General features: G+C 49.4%; 1 protein-coding gene across 2 annotated transcripts; it reads right to left on the bottom strand.

Moving 5' to 3' along the window:
- Nucleotides 1-1,456: 1,456 nt before the first annotated feature.
- Nucleotides 1,457-18,691, bottom strand: MFSD11 (major facilitator superfamily domain containing 11; the record flags this gene model as incomplete). 2 transcript variants are annotated; one of them, XM_084239445.1, is made up of 13 exons in its annotated part: nucleotides 1,457-2,247; nucleotides 3,302-3,437; nucleotides 4,114-4,288; nucleotides 6,723-6,848; nucleotides 8,059-8,124; nucleotides 11,700-11,740; nucleotides 13,774-13,918; nucleotides 14,434-14,492; nucleotides 15,529-15,625; nucleotides 15,747-15,826; nucleotides 16,400-16,507; nucleotides 18,025-18,080; nucleotides 18,596-18,691. In XM_084239445.1, the coding sequence occupies 13 exons, from the start codon at nucleotides 18,689-18,691 to the stop codon at nucleotides 2,083-2,085; spliced, it is 1,350 nt and encodes a 449-aa protein (XP_084095571.1). In that variant the 3' UTR covers nucleotides 1,457-2,082. The 2 variants fall into 2 exon arrangements, with proteins under 2 accessions (XP_084095571.1, XP_084095572.1); XM_084239446.1 differs by lacking the exons at nucleotides 14,434-14,492; nucleotides 15,529-15,625.
- Nucleotides 18,692-19,504: the final 813 nt, after the last annotated feature.

Genomic DNA, 19,504 nt, shown 5'->3' with positions numbered 1-19,504 from the left:
TGATCTGACCTACTCTAAGAACAGCAGTGAGTTTCCAGAAGCACGCAAATCCCTGCTCTCCGGGCCTTTGACACTGGTCCACAGAAACCAGAAACGGGTTTGGGGATATCGTCATCCTTAGGGTCAATTGTAGGTTTCACTCCTAAAAAGCCCTCAAGGGAAGTCTCAGAAGGGTGAAGACGGAGATTCCCGCCTAGTGAAGTCCAGAGCTCTCGAGAACAGAGGCCCACCCTGAGGACTGTGCCCCTAAAGAAATGCTGACAATGAACTCAGAGCCCACTTCAAAGCCTTCCCCCGTGCTGGACTTTCTGACCCCCAAAGTCTGTGTGGTGGTCCCGAAGCGCCGGCCTCATGTTGCTCACGCCCTTGAATGGGCCGGGACAGTGACTTCGTCCAACAGAGGCCACTTGAGGATGAAGTCACGACGATACTTGTGTCTCGCCGACACGTTGTCGGTGCCCAAGGACAGCTCTGTGACCCTCGACCCACAGCCTGCAAAGAACTGCCTCCCACCAACAGGGCGTGGGTGGGCAGCCGAGTGGGTCCTCCCCCGCCGAGCCCAGCCAACAGCCTCAGAACAGACCCTGAAACGAGGACCCCAGGGGCCCTGTGCCCAGATTCCTCACCCACACAGTGTTGCCCTGAGTGGCTAAGTTTTGGGGCAGTTTAGTATATGGTGATAGAACACCCCAGGGGAGCAGTAAAGCGCTTCGTACCAGGCCTGACGCACGGAGCGGTGACTTACCCAGGCCGACACAGCCGCGCTTACGTCACCTTGAATGGACCGAACCGCAGAGCACCAGGTGCTTTTCTCCACATGCCGGGGCTCCTCCAGGTGGCAGCGGGGGATGGGCAGGGCGTCCCCCATGCTCCCCACCAAACCTGAAGAGCACCGTTGTTTTCCTTCAGCGGACTATGAAATTTCTAAATTTCTAGAAGGTTTTAAAAAACAAGGGAAAAACAGGTATTTTTACCTCCTTGCTAAATCTGCTTTGCCATGAAACTTCTCCTGTGAGAACTAAGTTTACGAGCAAGCGCTCCCATGTCTGCGAAGTGTCCAGAACAGGCAGCGACGGGTGGGGGATGGGGCCCACCAGGCTCGGGGTTTCTTTTGGGGGGGATGAAGTATCCCGGAACTAGGTGATGGTGACAGCTGGACAGGCTTGCGAACATACTCAAAACCCACCAACTCACGCACTGTACGGTGGTGAATTTTATGGTCTCTGAATTACGTCAATTTAAAAAAATTCTACGCGAGTTCTTGTAGAAGAGAGTTGGGTTTCCACTTACCCTCTGCCCACACCGCCTAGGTCCTTGCCAGGGGGTGCAGGGATGGGCCTGTGGCGTGGCCCCCCGAGAGCAGGCCCTGCAACTGTTACTATTTTTGTACTGCAAATTGCAGGGAAATTCCTAACAAAAGCTCCCCCAGTAAACGTGTCTGTTTTTTTCTATATGTTTTTGCTCCTTTACAAATGTTCGACTTCAGTTTTGAAGACATAAGACATTTGTACCTCGTTTTATAATACTTAGTCACTCCTTGCTATGAACCGGAAGGTGAGAGACATCAGCATTTGAAGAAGGGGGCCCACCTTTCCAAAGAGACGAGTCTACTTCAGCACTTCATGATTTATTGAATGTCACTCCCAGACACATCTGCGGAGCGGCCTGCGCTCCCGTCATCACAAGGAGCACGCGCCCCGCACCCAGCCAGACCCTTCACAGGACACACAGCCCAGCGCGCGGCATCCAGGCGGAATCTTTCACCGAGCACAGGAGCGAGAAGAAACCGTTCACACCCCACAACACGATCATATGGAACTTGAGACAGATGAATTCAAACAATTCAAAGTTGTTCAAAGCATCTTCGAACAATAACCGACAGGACAAGGTTCCCTTATTCGATTTGACTTTAAGTAGAAACGCTCTGTCAACGTGGCTACAACGCGCAGACGCGGCAGCCTGAGGTCTCAGGTGCCCCACACCAAAGTGCATCCTCGAGTCAGGAGACGAAGGGCGGCTTCCTCACGTGGCCCGCGCTTAGCCGCTGTCTGCAGCGCCCGCCACCCGGCACCACCGCGTCTGTCAGATACTCCGGTAGTCAGAGCCCCGGGCCACGATGGCAGCGGCTTCCCACTCCACAGTGAAGAAGGAAATGGTTCCCAAAAATCCGAGTATCACCATGACCAGGAGCTGCCAGTGAAGGAGCAGGTAGTTGCTGTAGAAGAAGGCCGTGGCCGCACAAATGGACTGAGGACAGACAACACAGCATGTCAGGGGCGTGCCCGGTGGCTGTCGGCCCCACCCCCGACCCCCATGGGCCGATAGGCGCTCTGCTCCTCTGCTCCTGGTGGGCTGCACCAACCCGGGACCTGGCACTGACCAAGCAAGCTTCCGTCTGCTGCTTAAAATAGCACTTTGGGGGGCCTCCCTGGTGGCCTAGGGGTGAAGTCTCAGCACTATCACCACTGCGGCCTGAGTTCGATCCCTGGCTAGGGAGCTGACCACACAGCGCAGAGACCTCTCCTGTCTCCCCGCTGTTTCCCTCAGCTATGTTTCAGTTGATCTGCCTGTTCTGCTACCCACTCTGTCTCTGGTGAGTCCTCTCAGCCACTGCACCTCTGGCCTATACCCCAGTTCTTCCATGTATAAATAAATAAATCTTTAAAAAAAATACATAGTGCTTTGCAAACACCTGGAGTAATGATGGGCATTCACAGTGAGAAATGCCCTTGTCTATATATACTGCAAGGGGTTCCAGTGTCCAGGGAAGGATGCCTCTGACTGAGCCCAGAATGGGTTTCCTAGATGTGGGAGGGGCAAAAACCACACAGGGCTGCTGAATTCCCGTCACAAGTCCTTATAAAGGCTGCCCCTGACTTGCATTTAAAAACCAAATAAATAGGGCCTCCCCGGTGGCGCAGCGGTTGAGCGCTGGGTTGCGAAGCTGCCCGCAGCCTCTGCAGCGCCGGTTCGATTCCCGGCTGCTCCCCGGCCACCAGAGGAGGGTCCCACACGGTGCGCAGACCTCTCCTGCCGCCCGCTGCTCCCCTCAGCAGTGTACTTCGGTCCTTCTGCCTGCTCTGCTCCCTGCTCTGGCTCTGGTGAATTCTCTCACCCTCCCGCGCTTCTGACTGTACCCAGTGCATGTATAAACAAAACAAACGAACAAACAAACAAATAAATAAATAAAACATGCCTCTATAAAAGAAAAAAAAAAAATTAAAAAAAAAAAAAACAAATAAATACAGGCAAAGCACAAACAAGAAGAGCTGCCCATAAACACACGTGAGCAGAAGGTTACCTGAACGAACTTAAAGACGGCAAAGGCTGGGGCGCTGTCCTCAGAGTAGAGAAAACCTAGAATACTGAGCAGCTGGGTGTTGAAGCAGCTATCGCCAAGGCCCAGCAGGAAGCTGCAGAAGATGGCCACTTCTTTGCTGGAGAAAATAAAGTCAATTAAGAATGGATATTAACAATAGTTGCTAGATCCATTTAAAATGTAAAAGCAACTCACTCAGAAAAGCATTTTACTTTCAAGTTTTAAACACTAAGGAACAAGACAAAGTAAATACCAGAACTGACAAAGAACTTAACTCAGGCACACCTGTGCAGCCCAGCAAGCCCTGCCCGACCTGCGCTGCGTCTGGGGCAGTGGGCGGGCCGCGGGCCTAGACTCAGCAAGCTTGGCTATGTGAGCCCGAGGGGGGCGCGCAGTGAGAAAGTTCCTCAGAACACAACACAAGTGCTCTGGAGGCACTCAGTGGCCTACCCGGCTGGCAGGTTACCCCTGGCTCCTCACTGTTCCTCCTCTGGCCCTACCCTCTGGACATGTCACTGCTCAAAAAGCAGAGACATAAAATTCACGTCAGATAACGCATAGGCTTTTCACCATAGATCAAGGAAAAGACTTCACGGGGAGAGTGTAACACTGACACTCACAAAGACAACTTGGGATTCTCTCTGGATTCCTATTTAAGTGCCAGAAGTCCAGGACAGGGAGCTTATAAAGGCAACATGCTCTCAGGAAAGGAGTAACTGTTCCACCTCACGCCTCCAACCATTGGTTACCGCCCATCCTTTCTTACCCGACGAGAAAACCAGCAGCCACTCTACCTGGATTTGATGTAAGCGTTGCTGTCCGTGCCTTCAGCAGGGGCGACAGGGGCATCCCCGGGCATATTGAGAAATATTAAATAAAAAGCCACAAAATGCACCAGGATGCCCAAGAGCACAACTGGATTTCTACCAAAACGGTTGTTCTTGCTCAGCAGGCCGAAGAGGCTTCCACCTGTAAAAGCGAGGTGGCGGAATCACCCACAGCATTGAAACATTTAGGACATCACTGGTCCTGAGTGTCAATCAAGGAGGCAAAGAACCACTGGTCTCAGATGCTGACCATCTTCAGGGCCCCCCCCCCACCTCAGCTCCTGCCAACACATGCTGACTAGACACCAGCTTTCGGGACAGAAGCCTTAACGTTATTCATGTCCCTGCCTCGTACGTTTCCGCTCCCCTTCTCTATGAGTGACCCCCCACCCTATGCTCGTTGCCCTCCAGCTTGTAAGAGAGTGAAACTGAAAGGTGCTGCACCTCCCCCTGCAGTGACCCTCAGGGCTAATGGCTGTTGCCATGGTCCCTGAGGTCCGGCGTGGGCAAGGAACCATGCGCGCAGGGGGAGAACAGCAAACTCCCTAAGATGCAGAGAAGCCGAATGCCTGTCAAGAAATAATGACCACCAGAAGCTGCCACAAAGATGATTAAAAGAAATGCTGACCACTTGGAACCTTATCTCGCTTTCTCAAGGCCCATAAACTTTATTCTGCTACAACTGTCTCTCTAAAAACTTTCCTTTTTCTGGTCATTGATTGCTAATTAAAAAACATACCTAATTTAATAATTAGGCTAATGCAAATGAAACATTACTAAACACTGTGTTATAATAGAATTGTTAGTTTAATAATCTTTCTATTATATGCTTAACTTTAGTACCTTTTGATATTAACTGCATTATAAAATAAATTCACCCGTGACAATTAATTATGATAGTTAGTGCAACTAGAAAATAATTATATAGAATAGTAAAAAGAATTTATAGCCTATCCAATTAGGAATGAGGCTAGATGTAACTTCGGACATAAATCACTGCCCTGTCAATTAACTAAATTTATGAGCAAACTGATCTCTTTGATGCTTTTAGAAAAAACATATATATACTGACCACTAACTTAATAAAGACGCACTCAGATTTTCACTCTCTTGAAGTGTGTCTGTGTGTCATTTATTCATCGAATCCCTGACCACCCTGCGCAATCTCTCAACCCTGAGACGGTCTCATCGTCCATCGCTGTGCTGGTCCGCGGCAGAAAGGACACACCCCATCACCTGCCCTGCAGTCCCACTGCAGTCATGGCTGACGAGGCTGATAAATCGCACCCATAGCAAAGCACGACCTACTGACACGGAGGCCCAGGAGGAGACCCACAGAGAAAGGAGAGACCAGCAGCAGCCTGGGGTATGGGGAAGAAATCTCCCAAAGCGAGCCTGTGGTGACAGCTGCTCCATCCTGGGAAAAGGCCCAAACCACGGACCTGCACCCCAGAAACCATGACCCGTGAAGCCCAAGTGACGGCTCAGCGAGGTTTTGAGAAACACCCTGGGACCAGCCGGTGTTAGGAGCAGAAAAGACACTAACACACTCACTGCAGCTTATTCCACCTGGATCCAGGGACATGTGACATGCGGACATGCAGGCCCGTGCACAGACGTGCCAGGTGTTAGCAACAAGGCAGGGGATGGAGGACACGGGTCGGCATCCCCGCGGTGCTCTCAGCTGGCTGCGTTTTCCCCCCCGAGAATCTAAGCTCGACAGAGACAGCGATGCCTGTCTGTTTTGTTCACAGGGTGAAGTGACTGCACTAGAGCTGGAGAAGCCACCGCAGGAAAAGCCACGTTGCTGTCCTCCTTAAACTGGATCTGCCCCTTGGGCTGGGAGAGACCACCCACATCCCAAGAAGCCAACAAGAGTGAGAACCATATGATCTCCGCTGTACAGTTCTGTCTGTGAACTATCTGGCAAATATTTTAAAATGTAGTTGTCTTAGAATAGTGGTAACACACAAAAAAAAGACAGACCCATTTAGGTAAAAATTTGAGCAGGGAAACTACAAATTCAAAAAAAAAAAAAGAGGTGAAATACACTTAACACTTCTAATCTACTCTAAAGACACAACCTAATGCCAAAAAAACTTTTTAAACCTGTTGGGAGAGACCCAGCGCAGTGAGCAGAAGGGCCTTGACCTGAGTCCCTAAGACATGTGAAAACACATGTGTCTCGGAGCAAAACCTCTGGGTGACAGGACTTGGTGTTGAGTGCCTGGAAAGTGACCTGCCTCTACATCTCCACAGTCTGAGAATAACAAAAATAATGAGCGGACTTCCCAGGCTCTGGCTAGGGGGCGATAAGATTATGCGCGTGAGAACTAACCACCTGGTACCCTACTGTCTGAAGTAAATAGATAATAGTAAGAAAGTAGACAAATCATTCCTATGTTATCATTATATGGTATGCTTTGATGTTACACCTGCTGCAATTGAAATAGTATATAATGAGCACTAAGACAATAAAGATTTGCTGCATGCTGGACATGACAGTCCCCTATGTCCGATTTCCCTCACCGTCGCGTCCCAGGTCCAGGACTCACTAGAAGTCCACATAAACCTACCTAAAATTTCTCCGATGCCGATGAAAATGCCAGAAAGCCCAATGAGGCTTTTCTCTTCTATTCCAAATTTATTTACAGCACCGATGCAGGTTCCATACACCCCAGAGAAGAAAGTCAACTCCAGACCTTGAGGGAAAATTAATTAAACACGTCACATTCTCTCTTTCCCAGCTTTCCGTCACGAGTACTCATGCTGGAGCCACATACGTACAGAACATGTATGCAGCAAAGAAAACAAGCTGTTCAGGCTGAGCTGTCCGTCCCCGGAAGGGCACTTCATGCTGCGTGACTGATAAACTGGCCAGAGCCCTAGGCACCACATATTTTAGATAAGAACAAACGAGTCCAAAGAGCAAAGGTCTCTCCTGTTAGAAGGGGCCACTCTGAACGCAGGGGACAGGAGTATGAGCCCCCAGAGCGCGTGACCCTGGGAGCAGCTTCTCCGAGAACAGCAACAGATGCTTGGGAACCCCCGCCCCCAACACACACACATACACTCTTTTGCTTACAGGCATAAGAATGTCTTAATTAAACCCTTTTTTCTGTGGAAAAGAAATTCTAAAGCTTAGGGTAGAAAATAAGGGCAAATTAGCTGATTCCTAATGAAACAAAAGCTTAACTGGATTTTAAAGATGTTTCGTATTTATTCTATTTCTCCTAAAAAGGCTTTTATACCTGTAAGGCACATAAAGGCCAGAGTCACCACCAGCTCTGACAACATTCTTTAAAAGAAAGTGGATCCACCCCCCCATCTTCCTAAGACCCCGGAGAGCGCCACCTGTCGTCCCATCTGAATCTTTGCTCTTCCTCGGGAACCCACAGTCCAACCGAGGCCTCCTGTTATCTTCTGTGGTGCTCCGTGTCACCCGGAATCATCGGCAGGAGGAGTCAAGCCCCCCCTTTCATGCCCTTGTGTGGAATTCTTCCACAATGACTTGGGCTGTGGTTTGCTTTTACCAAAGGAATGTAGGGGAAGTGATGTCAGGCCTGAGCTGGTCATGAATTTTTTTCCTAGTCTCTCCTGACCCTTCTGGAAACTTGGACACTAACTAAAAAGCCTGTCCGTCTTGCTGGGTCAGGAAGCACCCATGTGACAGCAGCCAAGACTGCGTGTGAGAGACACTCAGCCTGGCACCGTCCCCACCACCTCAAAGTAGCAAACACGCAACCAGCTTCGAAATTCCAGCCCCAGCCATGCTCTCACAGGGGCCACAGAGACCAGCAGAACTGTTTAGCTTAGCCCAGGATTGTGAGAATAAGAACTGCTGTTGTCTCCAGACCTCACTGCCAGCACACAGCAACAGAAAACCCACACAGCCGTCGAGTCCTTCGTTACCTGTGTACGCAGTTGTGACACTAAGAAGCAGCATCTCCTTGGTGACACATAGTTTAAGAGACTTTTCTGTAAAAAAGCAAACAAGTTGGCAGTATCAGCATTTAACTTGAATTTAATTAATCAAACAAAAATCCTAAAACCTTGCTTCCACCAAACCCCCACTCTGTCAAAGCCAGTAAACACACGTTGGCCAGAGGTTAACACTTCAGCTAGAATGTGAAGGTGAGAGCTAAATCTGCTCTGTAAGATGCTTATTCAACAGCTCTAGTAACAGCCTGGAGGCAGGCGTTGCCCAACACCTTCTCCAGCACTTACAAAAAATGTGAAATAGACTAAGCAAAACAGATTATTTCAACAGACTTCATTATAGGTCAGGTTTTGCAGGGACCCAGAGCACTAACTGCCCTAAGATGTGGAGCAGCTTTAAGAGTAGACTTAAGCTGAGAATCAGCAGGAAGCTGGGACACCACTTCCTGAGCCCCTCGCCCTCTGCACCTGAGGACCGAAGCATCCTGTGCACTGGCTGGAGATCACCTGAAAGTTCGCTTTTCACACTGTTCGATTTAGACGTGCGATGGGTAATATTTCTAAAAACCCCACATTTTAACTGTCTGAGCCCACTCACATCTTAAAGGTAAGGACCGTTATCTAGCAGACTAAACGACAGAGGGTCCAGACGTTAGTTCTGATTTGACTGCTGTCTGTAAACTTACATAACATTCTACCCTAAATCCCTGAGTTTCTCCATGTGCAATACAACACTTTTTCCTCTAACTCACTGAAATGCAGCAAGACTAAGTTACCTTCACAGCATGCTTCTGGGAAAAAACATGTGTTCAGTACAAAGTGGAAAACGGCATTTTTAATTTAAAAATTACATTAGCAAAACAAGTTTGTTTTTGAATCCAACTTAGCAAACAAAGACTTTAAATATCATCCAGTACGCTCTGAATACTTGTCACACATCACCCGAACACACAGATGGCACAGCAGTAAGAGGGACCCTAATGGCAACTCTGGACTTTGGGTAATGCAGTGTGTCAATGTAGGCTCATCAGCCACAACAAAGGTTCCACTCTGGTGGGGGGAGCTGGTAACGGGAGAGGCTGGGGGAGGGGGGAGGACAGGGTGCTCGGGAGAAATCTCTGCATCTTCCTCTCAAAGCTTCTGTAAACCTAAAACTGCAACTGCATTTTTAAAAAGAAACACATTGTAATCTACTTGCAGAATCTGGAAAGCTAATCTTAAAATTCACATGGAAACAGGAGGGACCCCCAACAGCCAGAACCATCTTGAAAAAAAACGTTGAAGGACTCATGCTTTGCAACTTCGAAATGTACAATAAACAGCATGATACTGGCAAAGGGACAGACAAAGGGATCGAGAAATAAACTCTCAAATTTACAATCGATTGATTTCCAACAGTCACTGGAGGAGAAGAGTCTTCTCAGCTAACGATGCCAAGACAGCCGGGTACCCCATGTGGGGAAGCGGCGGCGAGTCCTGCCACACGACAGACCCCACTAGGAATTCAGAGAGGACGGCAGGCCCAGATGCAAGACCTGGAACCTTAAGCACCTTAGAAGAAAACATAGGCCTAAATCTTCGTGACCTGGGATCAGACAAAGCGTCTCAGAACACCAAAAGTACACACAACTAGAAAAGGAAAAAAAAACAGGTAAGCCGGAGTTGATCGAAATGTGCTTCACAAGATACGGCCAGTACATGAAAAGTCCATGAAAAGACATGAAGAAACCAGAGCATACACTTTTGCTAGAATACACAAAGAACTCTCATGACTCACCAACAAGGGATAAATTGTCCAACTTAAAAATGGGCGAGGGGTCCAGAGAAGAGATGCAAATGGTCTGCCGGCCACGAAAACCCGCTCGCCACCACCGGCCACTAGGAAAATGAAAATCAAACCACAAGACCCAGCTCTACACCGGGAGGATGGTTACCGTCCTCTCCAGGACAGAGAAGAATTGGAGACAGCAACCAGCCCCCCCGGGGCCGGAACGTAAACGACACAGCCTCTCAGACTTGGGGGTCTCCGTGGAGGTTAAGCACGAGGTGGCACGTGATCCAGCAACCCCACTGCCAAGAGACAAAGACCTATGACAAACGTTCACAGAGCGACTGTTCCTAAGATGTAAAAAGCAGAAACGAAGCGAACTTTCTAGCAGGCTACTGGAATGTGGATGAGTGCCCAAGGTCCTATGCTAAAACAAACCCGCCAGGAAGCACACACGGCACATTTCACACGAAATGGCCCATCTAGAGAGACAGGAAGCAGACTAAAGGCTCGCGATCTTTCTGCCAACCTGGTCTTCAGAGAGTAATACCAGAGCACACTTACTTTACCAGCAGGGACACCCCAGGATACTGACGATCATTCACCACTTGAAACATGATAGAAAACCTTTAAACTTGCATTTCTGTACTTCAGTTATACTATTTTGTATGTTTACAAAATGGCTGCTGCCTACTGGGCTGTCGGCTTTCCTTACTGGTGCAAGCCCCTGGGAGCCTGAAGGTCATCAGGCCCTCCTTTCCTACCTGCGTGTGGCTTTCTAGGACCCTGACAACTAGAAGGGGATGGCCACAGAAGGGGCCACTGAAAAATAAAAACTCGCCACGGCTGACCCCTGCTCTCAGAGTCCGTCTGGCTGCCGTGAGCCGGTGGACGAGTTTCTAGACCTGCAAAGCCAAAAGCCAGACTCTGACTGTGGGGACCTGCCATCGAGACAGAGACAGGTCACACCTTCTTTAATTATAACATGTGGCCCAACTATAATTACAAACATGTCTCTGCAACACAGGACACGCACAGAACAAACGTCTGATAAAACAGTGATAAACCACAGTGCGAGGCTCAGACAGCCACGCCCACAGGCCCATTCCTAAGAGAAGCTACGGGGACGCCAGCCGGAAGTCAGTTCTCTTTGTCATTGGCCACACTGTATAGGTCGAGAATTTCCCCTCTAGCCGAGAACCCGCTGGCCAGCATAAGGTGCGGCGGCCTACTAGGGTGTACTGACAGGAAGTGGCCCCCAAAAGGCTGTTCCCTACTAGAGAGTACCTGCTTCAGCCAGATCCTCTACCTGGGGAGACAAAGAGCTGAGAGAACTGCAGAAGAAGCAAAAAATGGCCCCGGTCAGGCCTCACTGGACTCGGAAGCTATGGCCGTGAGTTTCTGAAGGAACCCGGCCCAGTCATGGGCTGGCTGTCTCACCCTGGTGCAATAAACTCTCTAAAGCTCAGTCTGCTGTTCTAGAAAATGAAGAAGAAGATAGGTGTATGCCACCTGATACTCAAAGAATAAAACAAGGACAAGACACAAGGAGGGTTCGGCTGCAAGAACTCTCAACAGAGGAGCACAGCCGGACGGTCCCAGGGAGGACAGCAACTCGCAAATGCCCAACTAACTCCACACACCACCCTCACACTCCGTGGGACTTGACTGCCCCTCACGCCCGCCCCCATCCCCTTCCCACACAGCTGTTTCTAGGGAAGACGACAGTGTTTCGGAGAGGCACACGCGGGTGGACCATCAATCCAGTTACCAGGGAAAAGGAAAAAAGCAAACGCTGAAGCTGTTCCTGAACAGTTCTTGCTTTTCAGAGAGAGAAAATACTTACTAAATGCGTCAACTGCCTTTGTCATGTTGTTCTGGGGAGGCCTGATAAAGTGAAAAGAAAAAAAATGAAGATTTTACCCTGAAAAATAGAAATGAGAACCAAAAACCATCCCATCTTCACGCAGGCCTGCAAAAGCCTGTCCTCCGCGGGGCTGGCAAGGGGTTCTGGCGTCCCTCCCCTCGGTGCCCGCCAAGGTTTCCTCCGTTTGAAAATACTGGATGGCGGAGGGGTGCAGGATGTTTTGGGGGAATAACAGAAGTGCCCCATCACTGTGGCGAGCACAGAACTCGGGAAGACACAAAAAGCCGTCGAGTCATACATTGTGAGCGGCCAACTGCACAGCATGAGTGACATCTCGAAAGCTGCTAAAATCCTGTTTTTCTTCTTTCTCTTTTCTTTCTCTTATTATAGAGCAAGCCCAGTGGATGCGTGACCCTCTGTCCCTGCAGCTAAGCACCCATCAAACGACACCTGGAATATACCAGACACTCAAGTCTAGAGAGAGAAGAGGAGAGCGGCAGCTGCCACGGAAGCAATCCCGAGGCTCCCGGCCGTGTGCAGGCGCTCAGAGACGCAGGCCAAGCGAGAGGACACAGGCGGAAGGACAGGATGCCCCTCACCTCCGGTCAGCCTCGAAGGGGATCCTTTCAACAGCTTTCTCGGCACCCACACGGAGAATAAAACCCTAACTCCTGACCCAGCTTATCCAGCTTGATGCTGCCACTGCAGGCCCAATGTCCACCCCCCCCCCAGCCGTCCCCCCCTCCCCCGTGCAGTCCTGCTGTGGCAGCCCCCGCCCCATGGCCTTCGCCTTCACTCACCAGGTCTCAGGGAGCCTCGCTCTACCGTCGCCCTTCCCCTGCCTCTCAGCACTTAACCTGAGATTTCCCGACACGTGTCCTGTCTACCAGACCCTCTGAGCGCCAGGCCCGGGACAACAGGGCCCTGCTGCGTTCACCTCAGGCTGAGGAGGGAACTGGTGCATCAGCAGAGTTACTGTGGGATAGACATGGAAGGCAGCGCGGGGGGAGGCGATGCTAAGACGACTGAGCCCGGCTGTGGCTTTCCTTCTGGACCCTGCAGAGTGCTGGGTGAGGAGCCCGTGATCTGTGGAATTCACCTTCCCAGACTCCCCCAGTATCAGTTTGCCCTTAAAAAAATACGTCAAGTGTACACATGTATGTGCATGCTATCCACATACATGGCTCGTTTGTGTTGTGCGTGTGCACGCGTTATGTACATCTGTACATGCAGACCCCAGAGAACGCCCCTCTCTCTTGCTTTAAGTAAATTTCAGGCCAATTTTGAATGCTTAATGAGCCCATGAGTAGAGAACTTGAGGCCTCTGGGGATCAACAAAGCAGCGTAGGCTGCTCAGTGTAAACGTCTTAGCAAGATGGCGCGCGCCAAGGCCATCTTCACAGTCTCCTAACTCCCGAAGTGAAATGAGCGTGCCACGGAGTTCTCACTGTCCTGTCCACAGATCTAGCCCGGACCCGCAGAGAAGTTGTCGGGGATGGTTCAGGAGCTTTCCCTCCAGCTGGAACTCGCTCAAGGCACTGAAGAAAAAAACAAGCAGCCCACTGCGCCGGCTGAGTGTATGGCGGTGCCCGCCAGGGCCTCGGCAGCCGCCCTTCGAGCGGCCAGAGAAGCCGCAACCGAGGGCAGAGGCTATCGTCTACTTAACGTTATAAGCCTGAGTTCTTACATATTAAAACGCATGGAGGGCAGCTGACCCGAGGGAGGAAACAGGTAAGGAGAAACTCGGGGGGCTACTGCAGCTGGCCAGGGTCACACACACCCCTCAGTGGCACCCGGGGCCCCACTAAACCCCCTTTCAATGCTTTTCACTCCCTCCCCTGCCTCTGTCTACCTTTCTTTTCCTTCGCCCTCCCCCTTGCTTCGCCTTAATCTTTTCCTCTCCTTATGTTTTTCTTATTTTTATTTTTAAAACTCTGCCCTCCTGTTTGCCCAATGCCGGGAATAAGTCAGGACTATACCAAGGTCGGTGACCTCTACACCGGCTCCATTAAAACATATCTGAAAATCAAAAGGAATGTTTCCAACTTCTTACTCGCTGACTTCCATGTCCTGGTCATCAGAAGGGTCCTCTTCCCCCAGGACATTCTCGGAATCTGGTTTTCGAATGAGAAAGAAAAGAACTGTCCCCACAAGGCTGATGACTGTCAGGGCGATAAACACTGTCCTTCGGTCACTGTCTAGGGAGGAAAGAGATGGAAATGAGAGCTCGGACCGTACAAGCAATTCCAGAGTTAACACTATGTTGAAAGAGCATCTGAAACTGTCAAACACTTCCTCCTTAAAATTTTCCTTTAACGCAACAGCAAAAACCCAGAAGGAAATGAATAAGACACATCGACCTTTGTCTTTCAGTTAGAAAAATATTTAAAAAGCTGAAAAAGACCAGCAAAGGAACTTAATCACATTCTTTTAATCAAAGAACTATAAAGACAAAACAGTGCAGACTTCATTAGTCCGAGGTCACTAGCACGCCTGTCCACCGTGCAGCCCTCTCCGGATGCCAGTGGAACGCAAGCACATGCTACAGTCCTAGTTTGAGCATATCACCCAGAGAAAAGGTTACTAAAAGTGAATGCTCAGAGGATTTAAGGTCCCAAGGGTCATAAGAACAATGTGAACAAGGCAGTAATTTTTGTGTAACTGCTACGGTGCCTTGAGCAGATCTGAATAAAGTAAACCAAGTAAAACAAACCTGATATCTGGGTTTTCCCTTGCCAAGCAAAATAAATGTAGAGATTTCCAAAGAACAAGCTGGGAAGAGAAGGGAGAAGGGAATGTCACAAAACTGTTTTCATATTTGTAGGGTTTTCACAAATAATTTTTCATTACTTGTTAGAGAAAATACAGAGAATTTTATGCTCCCGCTGTCCTGGGTCATTTTAAAAGTACCACCTCCACCCTGGCTGTGAAAGACCTAACTGACCCAGATGGACTTCACGTCTCCCCCCACATGACAGTAACCTGATTCAGAACTGCCCTTCAAAGAAGACTTGACTCACTTTGACACACGTGATTTACTGGAGCTCTGGAAATGACTCCTGGGAAACTAAATTACACTATTTCTGAAGTCCAGTATTTAAAAAAAAACCCTGATTCGGTTACCTGCGCCTTATAGATACCTTATTTAGCATACTCTCGAGAAGGGCTCGCTCACTCACGCTGTGGGTTCTTAAGATACAACCCCTCAAAACTAAACATGTGCATTTGTGAAGCTTCACGGCACCCATATTTTAAATAGCCACAGGAGCATATCCGCAGGACAAATTCCATTACAGACTAACACTGCTGCTTTTTACTTAAGGAATAAATCACAAGGTGATTTATTCACCTTGTGAATTCAGGGTTGAGATGATTAGTCTCACGTTCGAATTTTACTATATTTGTTTGCAGCCAGGAGGTAGTGAGGCCTGCTGGCAGAAATGTGGCCTTGGGACTCCAAATAAGAATGATTTTAATTGATCACTCAACCTTTAAGTCTCTGTTCTCATCTATGAAACAGAAAGAATGCCTTCTTAGCCCACAAGGCTGTGAGGACCACTCCACTCAACAGTGCCTGCGACAGAAGAAATCTAAATATGCTGTAGCCTGTATCACCTTCTACCAACTAATCCCAAGTTCCAAGGAGGTTGGTAGCATTTCTATAAAGCTCTCAGCCTCCATGCTGGGCAGCCAGGCTACAAAATGGCAGATCTGAGTTTTCAACACAGATCTAAAAAAAAATGGTTTGCCAAAAAACAAACAAACAAAAACCACAACAACAATCACCAAGCACCAAAAGGATCAGTACCTAGACTGTAGGAGGGCCCAGAAAATTCCACTGTTTCTTCCGATCGTGAGCTCATCAGAATTCATCGTCAGGCAGCTCCCTTGTGCTGTCCAAAGCACTACAATCCAAGCCAAAGGTTTCTCAAGGGGAGGAAATGACTGAGCTTCACACACCAAACACATAATGACACTGTCAGATGAGCCCCCAACAAGACAGAAAATAAACATCCAAACACTTACCAGCAGCAGCCATTCCGATGAAAACGGAGGCAGTGTAGAAGGACCACGTGAAAGGCTGGATAAAAACGGCAATGTACATGCTAAAATGTAACAGGGCAACGCGTTACGGTCAAACAATACCTGAAACAGAACGCTACGTACGCCTTCTGGGGATCAATTCTCAGGGCTCGCTTCTTTTAAAATTCAACCTGTAAAGGACTCCCCCGCCCCCATGTTGAAAAGAAAAGGAATAAATGTGACTTGCTTGCTTCTAAATTTACGTTGTCAAAGATTTGTAAAATCTGACACTGAATGGGGGGTTTTACTTTGGGGTTTTAGCAGGTGACTAGGCTGTCATTCCACAGCGCAGGAAAAAAGTTCCGCTATTTCATCTGAATCCCCATTTGTCTGCTTCATGTAAATGAGATTAGTTCATGGAAAGTTCTTTTCAACTCTGATGGACAGACTTTTGAATAATATTTTTATTAATAATATAACAAAAGCAAACCCACAAGCGTCTCCTCATGCTCACCCCTGAGCAACAGAGGAGCCAAGTCTCCAGACTCCCGCCTGTGCTCCGCTCAAGCCAAGTTGAGTCAACTTCAAGTTCTTGTTACAAGTTCACTATCTTCCGGAAAGACGCTCAGGGGTCCTAAGACCTGGTCACTACTCACCTGTAAAATAAGCCACTGGCAAGCATGGACAGCTGAGGCCCCACGATGGCAACCACTGATGGCGTGATCAGATTTGAAGCAGAGAACACTCCGTAAATTATCGCCATGCTGCATGCAAAGGGGGGAGACAAGATAAAACTCTTAAAGCACCACGGTCTCAAAGGTCATTTTTTTCAAATCAACTCAGTCTACGGATTTTAGCATTTATCATCTTTGGTCAAAACTTAGTAGTTGCTCCTCAACCTGAATGCCTCGTTCAAGTTTTCACTTGTAAAAAATACTGACGTCTCATTCAGCTAGCCTGCCTTGGTCAGAAGGCTTTCAAAGTACTGATGATTTACAGAAACAGCTAACATATGACATGCAAGCACTGGGAAGCAAGTACTTTCACACATATTTTTAGTCCCAACAGCTCTATGAAGAAGGGATCATTTTATCCTCATTTTACAAAAAATTGAAACACAGAGGGGTTAAGTAACTTACCAAAAGTCCACCTGCACAGCTGGTGAATGGTGGAGGCAGGATTCCCCCCAACCCCAACCCCACCAGTAATTGACTCCTGAGCTCCTAGTCAACCAGTCTGCTCTACAAACTTAGCCTACAACTCCTGACAACTGCAGGACATATCCCTGCTATAAATGATAGCCACAGAGGTAGAAGTTGTCCAAACCAGAATTTATTCAACTCAGCCTAATAGTCTCACTTGAACATTATTCAGTTACTACAGACCCAACCTTGGTACATGTCTCTTATAGCAAAATGTGACCATAAGCATTTCAAGGGTTCTGAATTCACTTACTAGCTGCTAATTACATAAATGCAAAGTAAATGAGTCTTGGGCTTTTATGACTCTCACACACTAAATGTTCCTTCATTTGCTCTTTAAAATACACATAAAGACAAAGCACTACAAAAAAGGTTGTAGTGTTATTAATCACTTAGGAACATGGACATTAACATCACTTTACTTGCAAAATCATATACAGTCAGTTTCAGGGTACATAAACTAAAGAACCTAGAAAGAATTAGGGAGAAATGCCGGGTGTTGGCAATGATCTAATATCTCGCTACAAAAAAATTAAGAAACTTGCTTGTGAATATATACACACATACGTTACCTTTCTATGTACTTAAGGTCTTATCATTTCATTTTCTCCATATGTAAAACTGGGACTAAACAAGACCTTAACAAAAATCTAAGAGAACGTGATGACGATATAATAATCACTATGAAATGACAAACTTTTCAAGAACCCCACAAAACATTCTGTGTTTAGGATTGGGAAAATGTAATTACGACATTATCTGCGTCTTTATTAAATGCTAGGCACCAGGCCAAGCATTTTACAAGCACTATCTGAGCAAGGAAACTGGGCTCATAGAAGCCCAAGATAACCTGCCAATTAAACTGTAAAGCCAGGATTCCAAGGCTGGTGTCCAATTGTACATGAAATCTAAAACCCATCCGTCACCTTTATTGTATTAATATCTCCCAGAGAGAGAGAAGAGAAAAAAAAAAAAACAACAATCCCTCGAAGATCGCAAGATTGTATTGCCCGTGGTTTGGATGGGATTTAAGTAACTACTGCTACATGTAAAACAAAACCAGCTGCGAAATACAATACCTGGTATATCCACTGCCGTGAAAATCTGTGCTGTTTAAGCTCCTGATGACAGTTTGCTGCGTGGAAGAGAAAACTAATCAACAAAAACGTTTCACCATCTCCCTCTCTCCTGGACAGCTTGTCTGCAAATACTTAGAATAAATTGAAAATTTACGATGCTGAACACTGAGTAGATTACGAGATTAAGGAAAGGACCACAGAAGGCAATGGCGGGAATGTGGGGGAGACAGGGAGAGGGGACCAGCTGTAACGCTGCCCTGGGGCTTTTTCCCCCTTAACGCTCCAAGTACTAACGCACAGCGTAACACAGACAAGAAACAAAACACACAGAACGACACCCAAACCCCAAATCAAATCAGAGGCACGTATGTAAACGCTGAGCACCCCGTGTATTAAGAAGGAATGTGTGACGCATGAAGTCAAACCTGATGATAGAAAACCCAAGGAAGAACAGGTAAGGAAACAGGAGGTGCAATTTAAGCCCGCTGTTTGGTATCATTAAGGTCTCGCTGCCATCTTCGGGGGCGTCCCGACAGGCGGCCTGAAGGAGGGAGGCCAGCTCCCCACTCACCTCCACATTTCCGCAAGTTTGAAAGGCGGTGAACATGAACATGAAGGCAACTCCTAAAATAATGATGTTGTAGAGCTTTTTACATTCCGGGGACATGGTGGCTCCGGCCTGCCGGAGGTCAGCAGCAGCCCCGGGCGCTCGGCGGTCCGCGGGGCGCGCCCGCCACAGGCCTGGGGGAGACGAGGCGAGGGGCGGCGGCCCGGCCGGGGTCAGCTTCCAGGTCTGGATCAGAGCCCCGGGTTTCGGGGGCGCGTCCCCCACGGCCACAGTCAGGGCGCTCCCCGGCTACCAGCCGAGCGGGGAGGAGCCCGACACCCGGAGACGCGCCCAGGGAGCGGCTGCCCCAGGTTGGGGGGCCCGCGCGGGGGACAGGGGCCAAGGGCGAGCCGCTGCAGCAGCGGGCGCGCCCCGCCCGCGCCGACTCACCGCGGGTCAGGCGGCGGGTCAGGCGGCGGGTCAGCTGACCGCGGCCCCGGCCGCCGGGCCCGCCGGGAAATGTAGTTCCGGGCGGCCCGGGCCGCGCAGGCGCGCCGGGGGATGCGCGTGCGCCGAGGAGCGCGGGGCCGCAGCGGCGGGTCCCGCCAGGGGCGCTGGGAGGAGGGCAGCGGGGGGGGGGGGGGCTGGCGGGGACGGAGGCGGGTCTGGGGAGGCCGCGGGTCGCACGCCGGCGAGAGGAGGGGCAGCGCCTCGGCCGGAGGCGGGACTGAAGCGCGAGCAGAAAAGCCGCGTGGAGCCCGCATATTGGCATGGGGAAGGAGGCGGGGCTCGGGGGGGAGCGCCTCCTCTTCCTCCCGCCCGGGCGTGCGCGCTCGCTGCCCCGCCGGAAGGAGCCTTTCGCGGGCTTTCCAACTGCCCTCAGATTCCGCTCCCCCCGCCCGGCAACCGTGACTCCGCGCTTTTCGGCCCGCC

Source organism: Talpa europaea, assembly GCF_964194135.1.
Source record: "Talpa europaea genome assembly, chromosome: 7".
NCBI lineage: Eukaryota > Metazoa > Chordata > Mammalia > Eulipotyphla > Talpidae > Talpa > Talpa europaea.
Note: the sequence above shows the minus strand (reverse complement) of the source record. Positions and strands in the feature narration are given on the sequence as shown.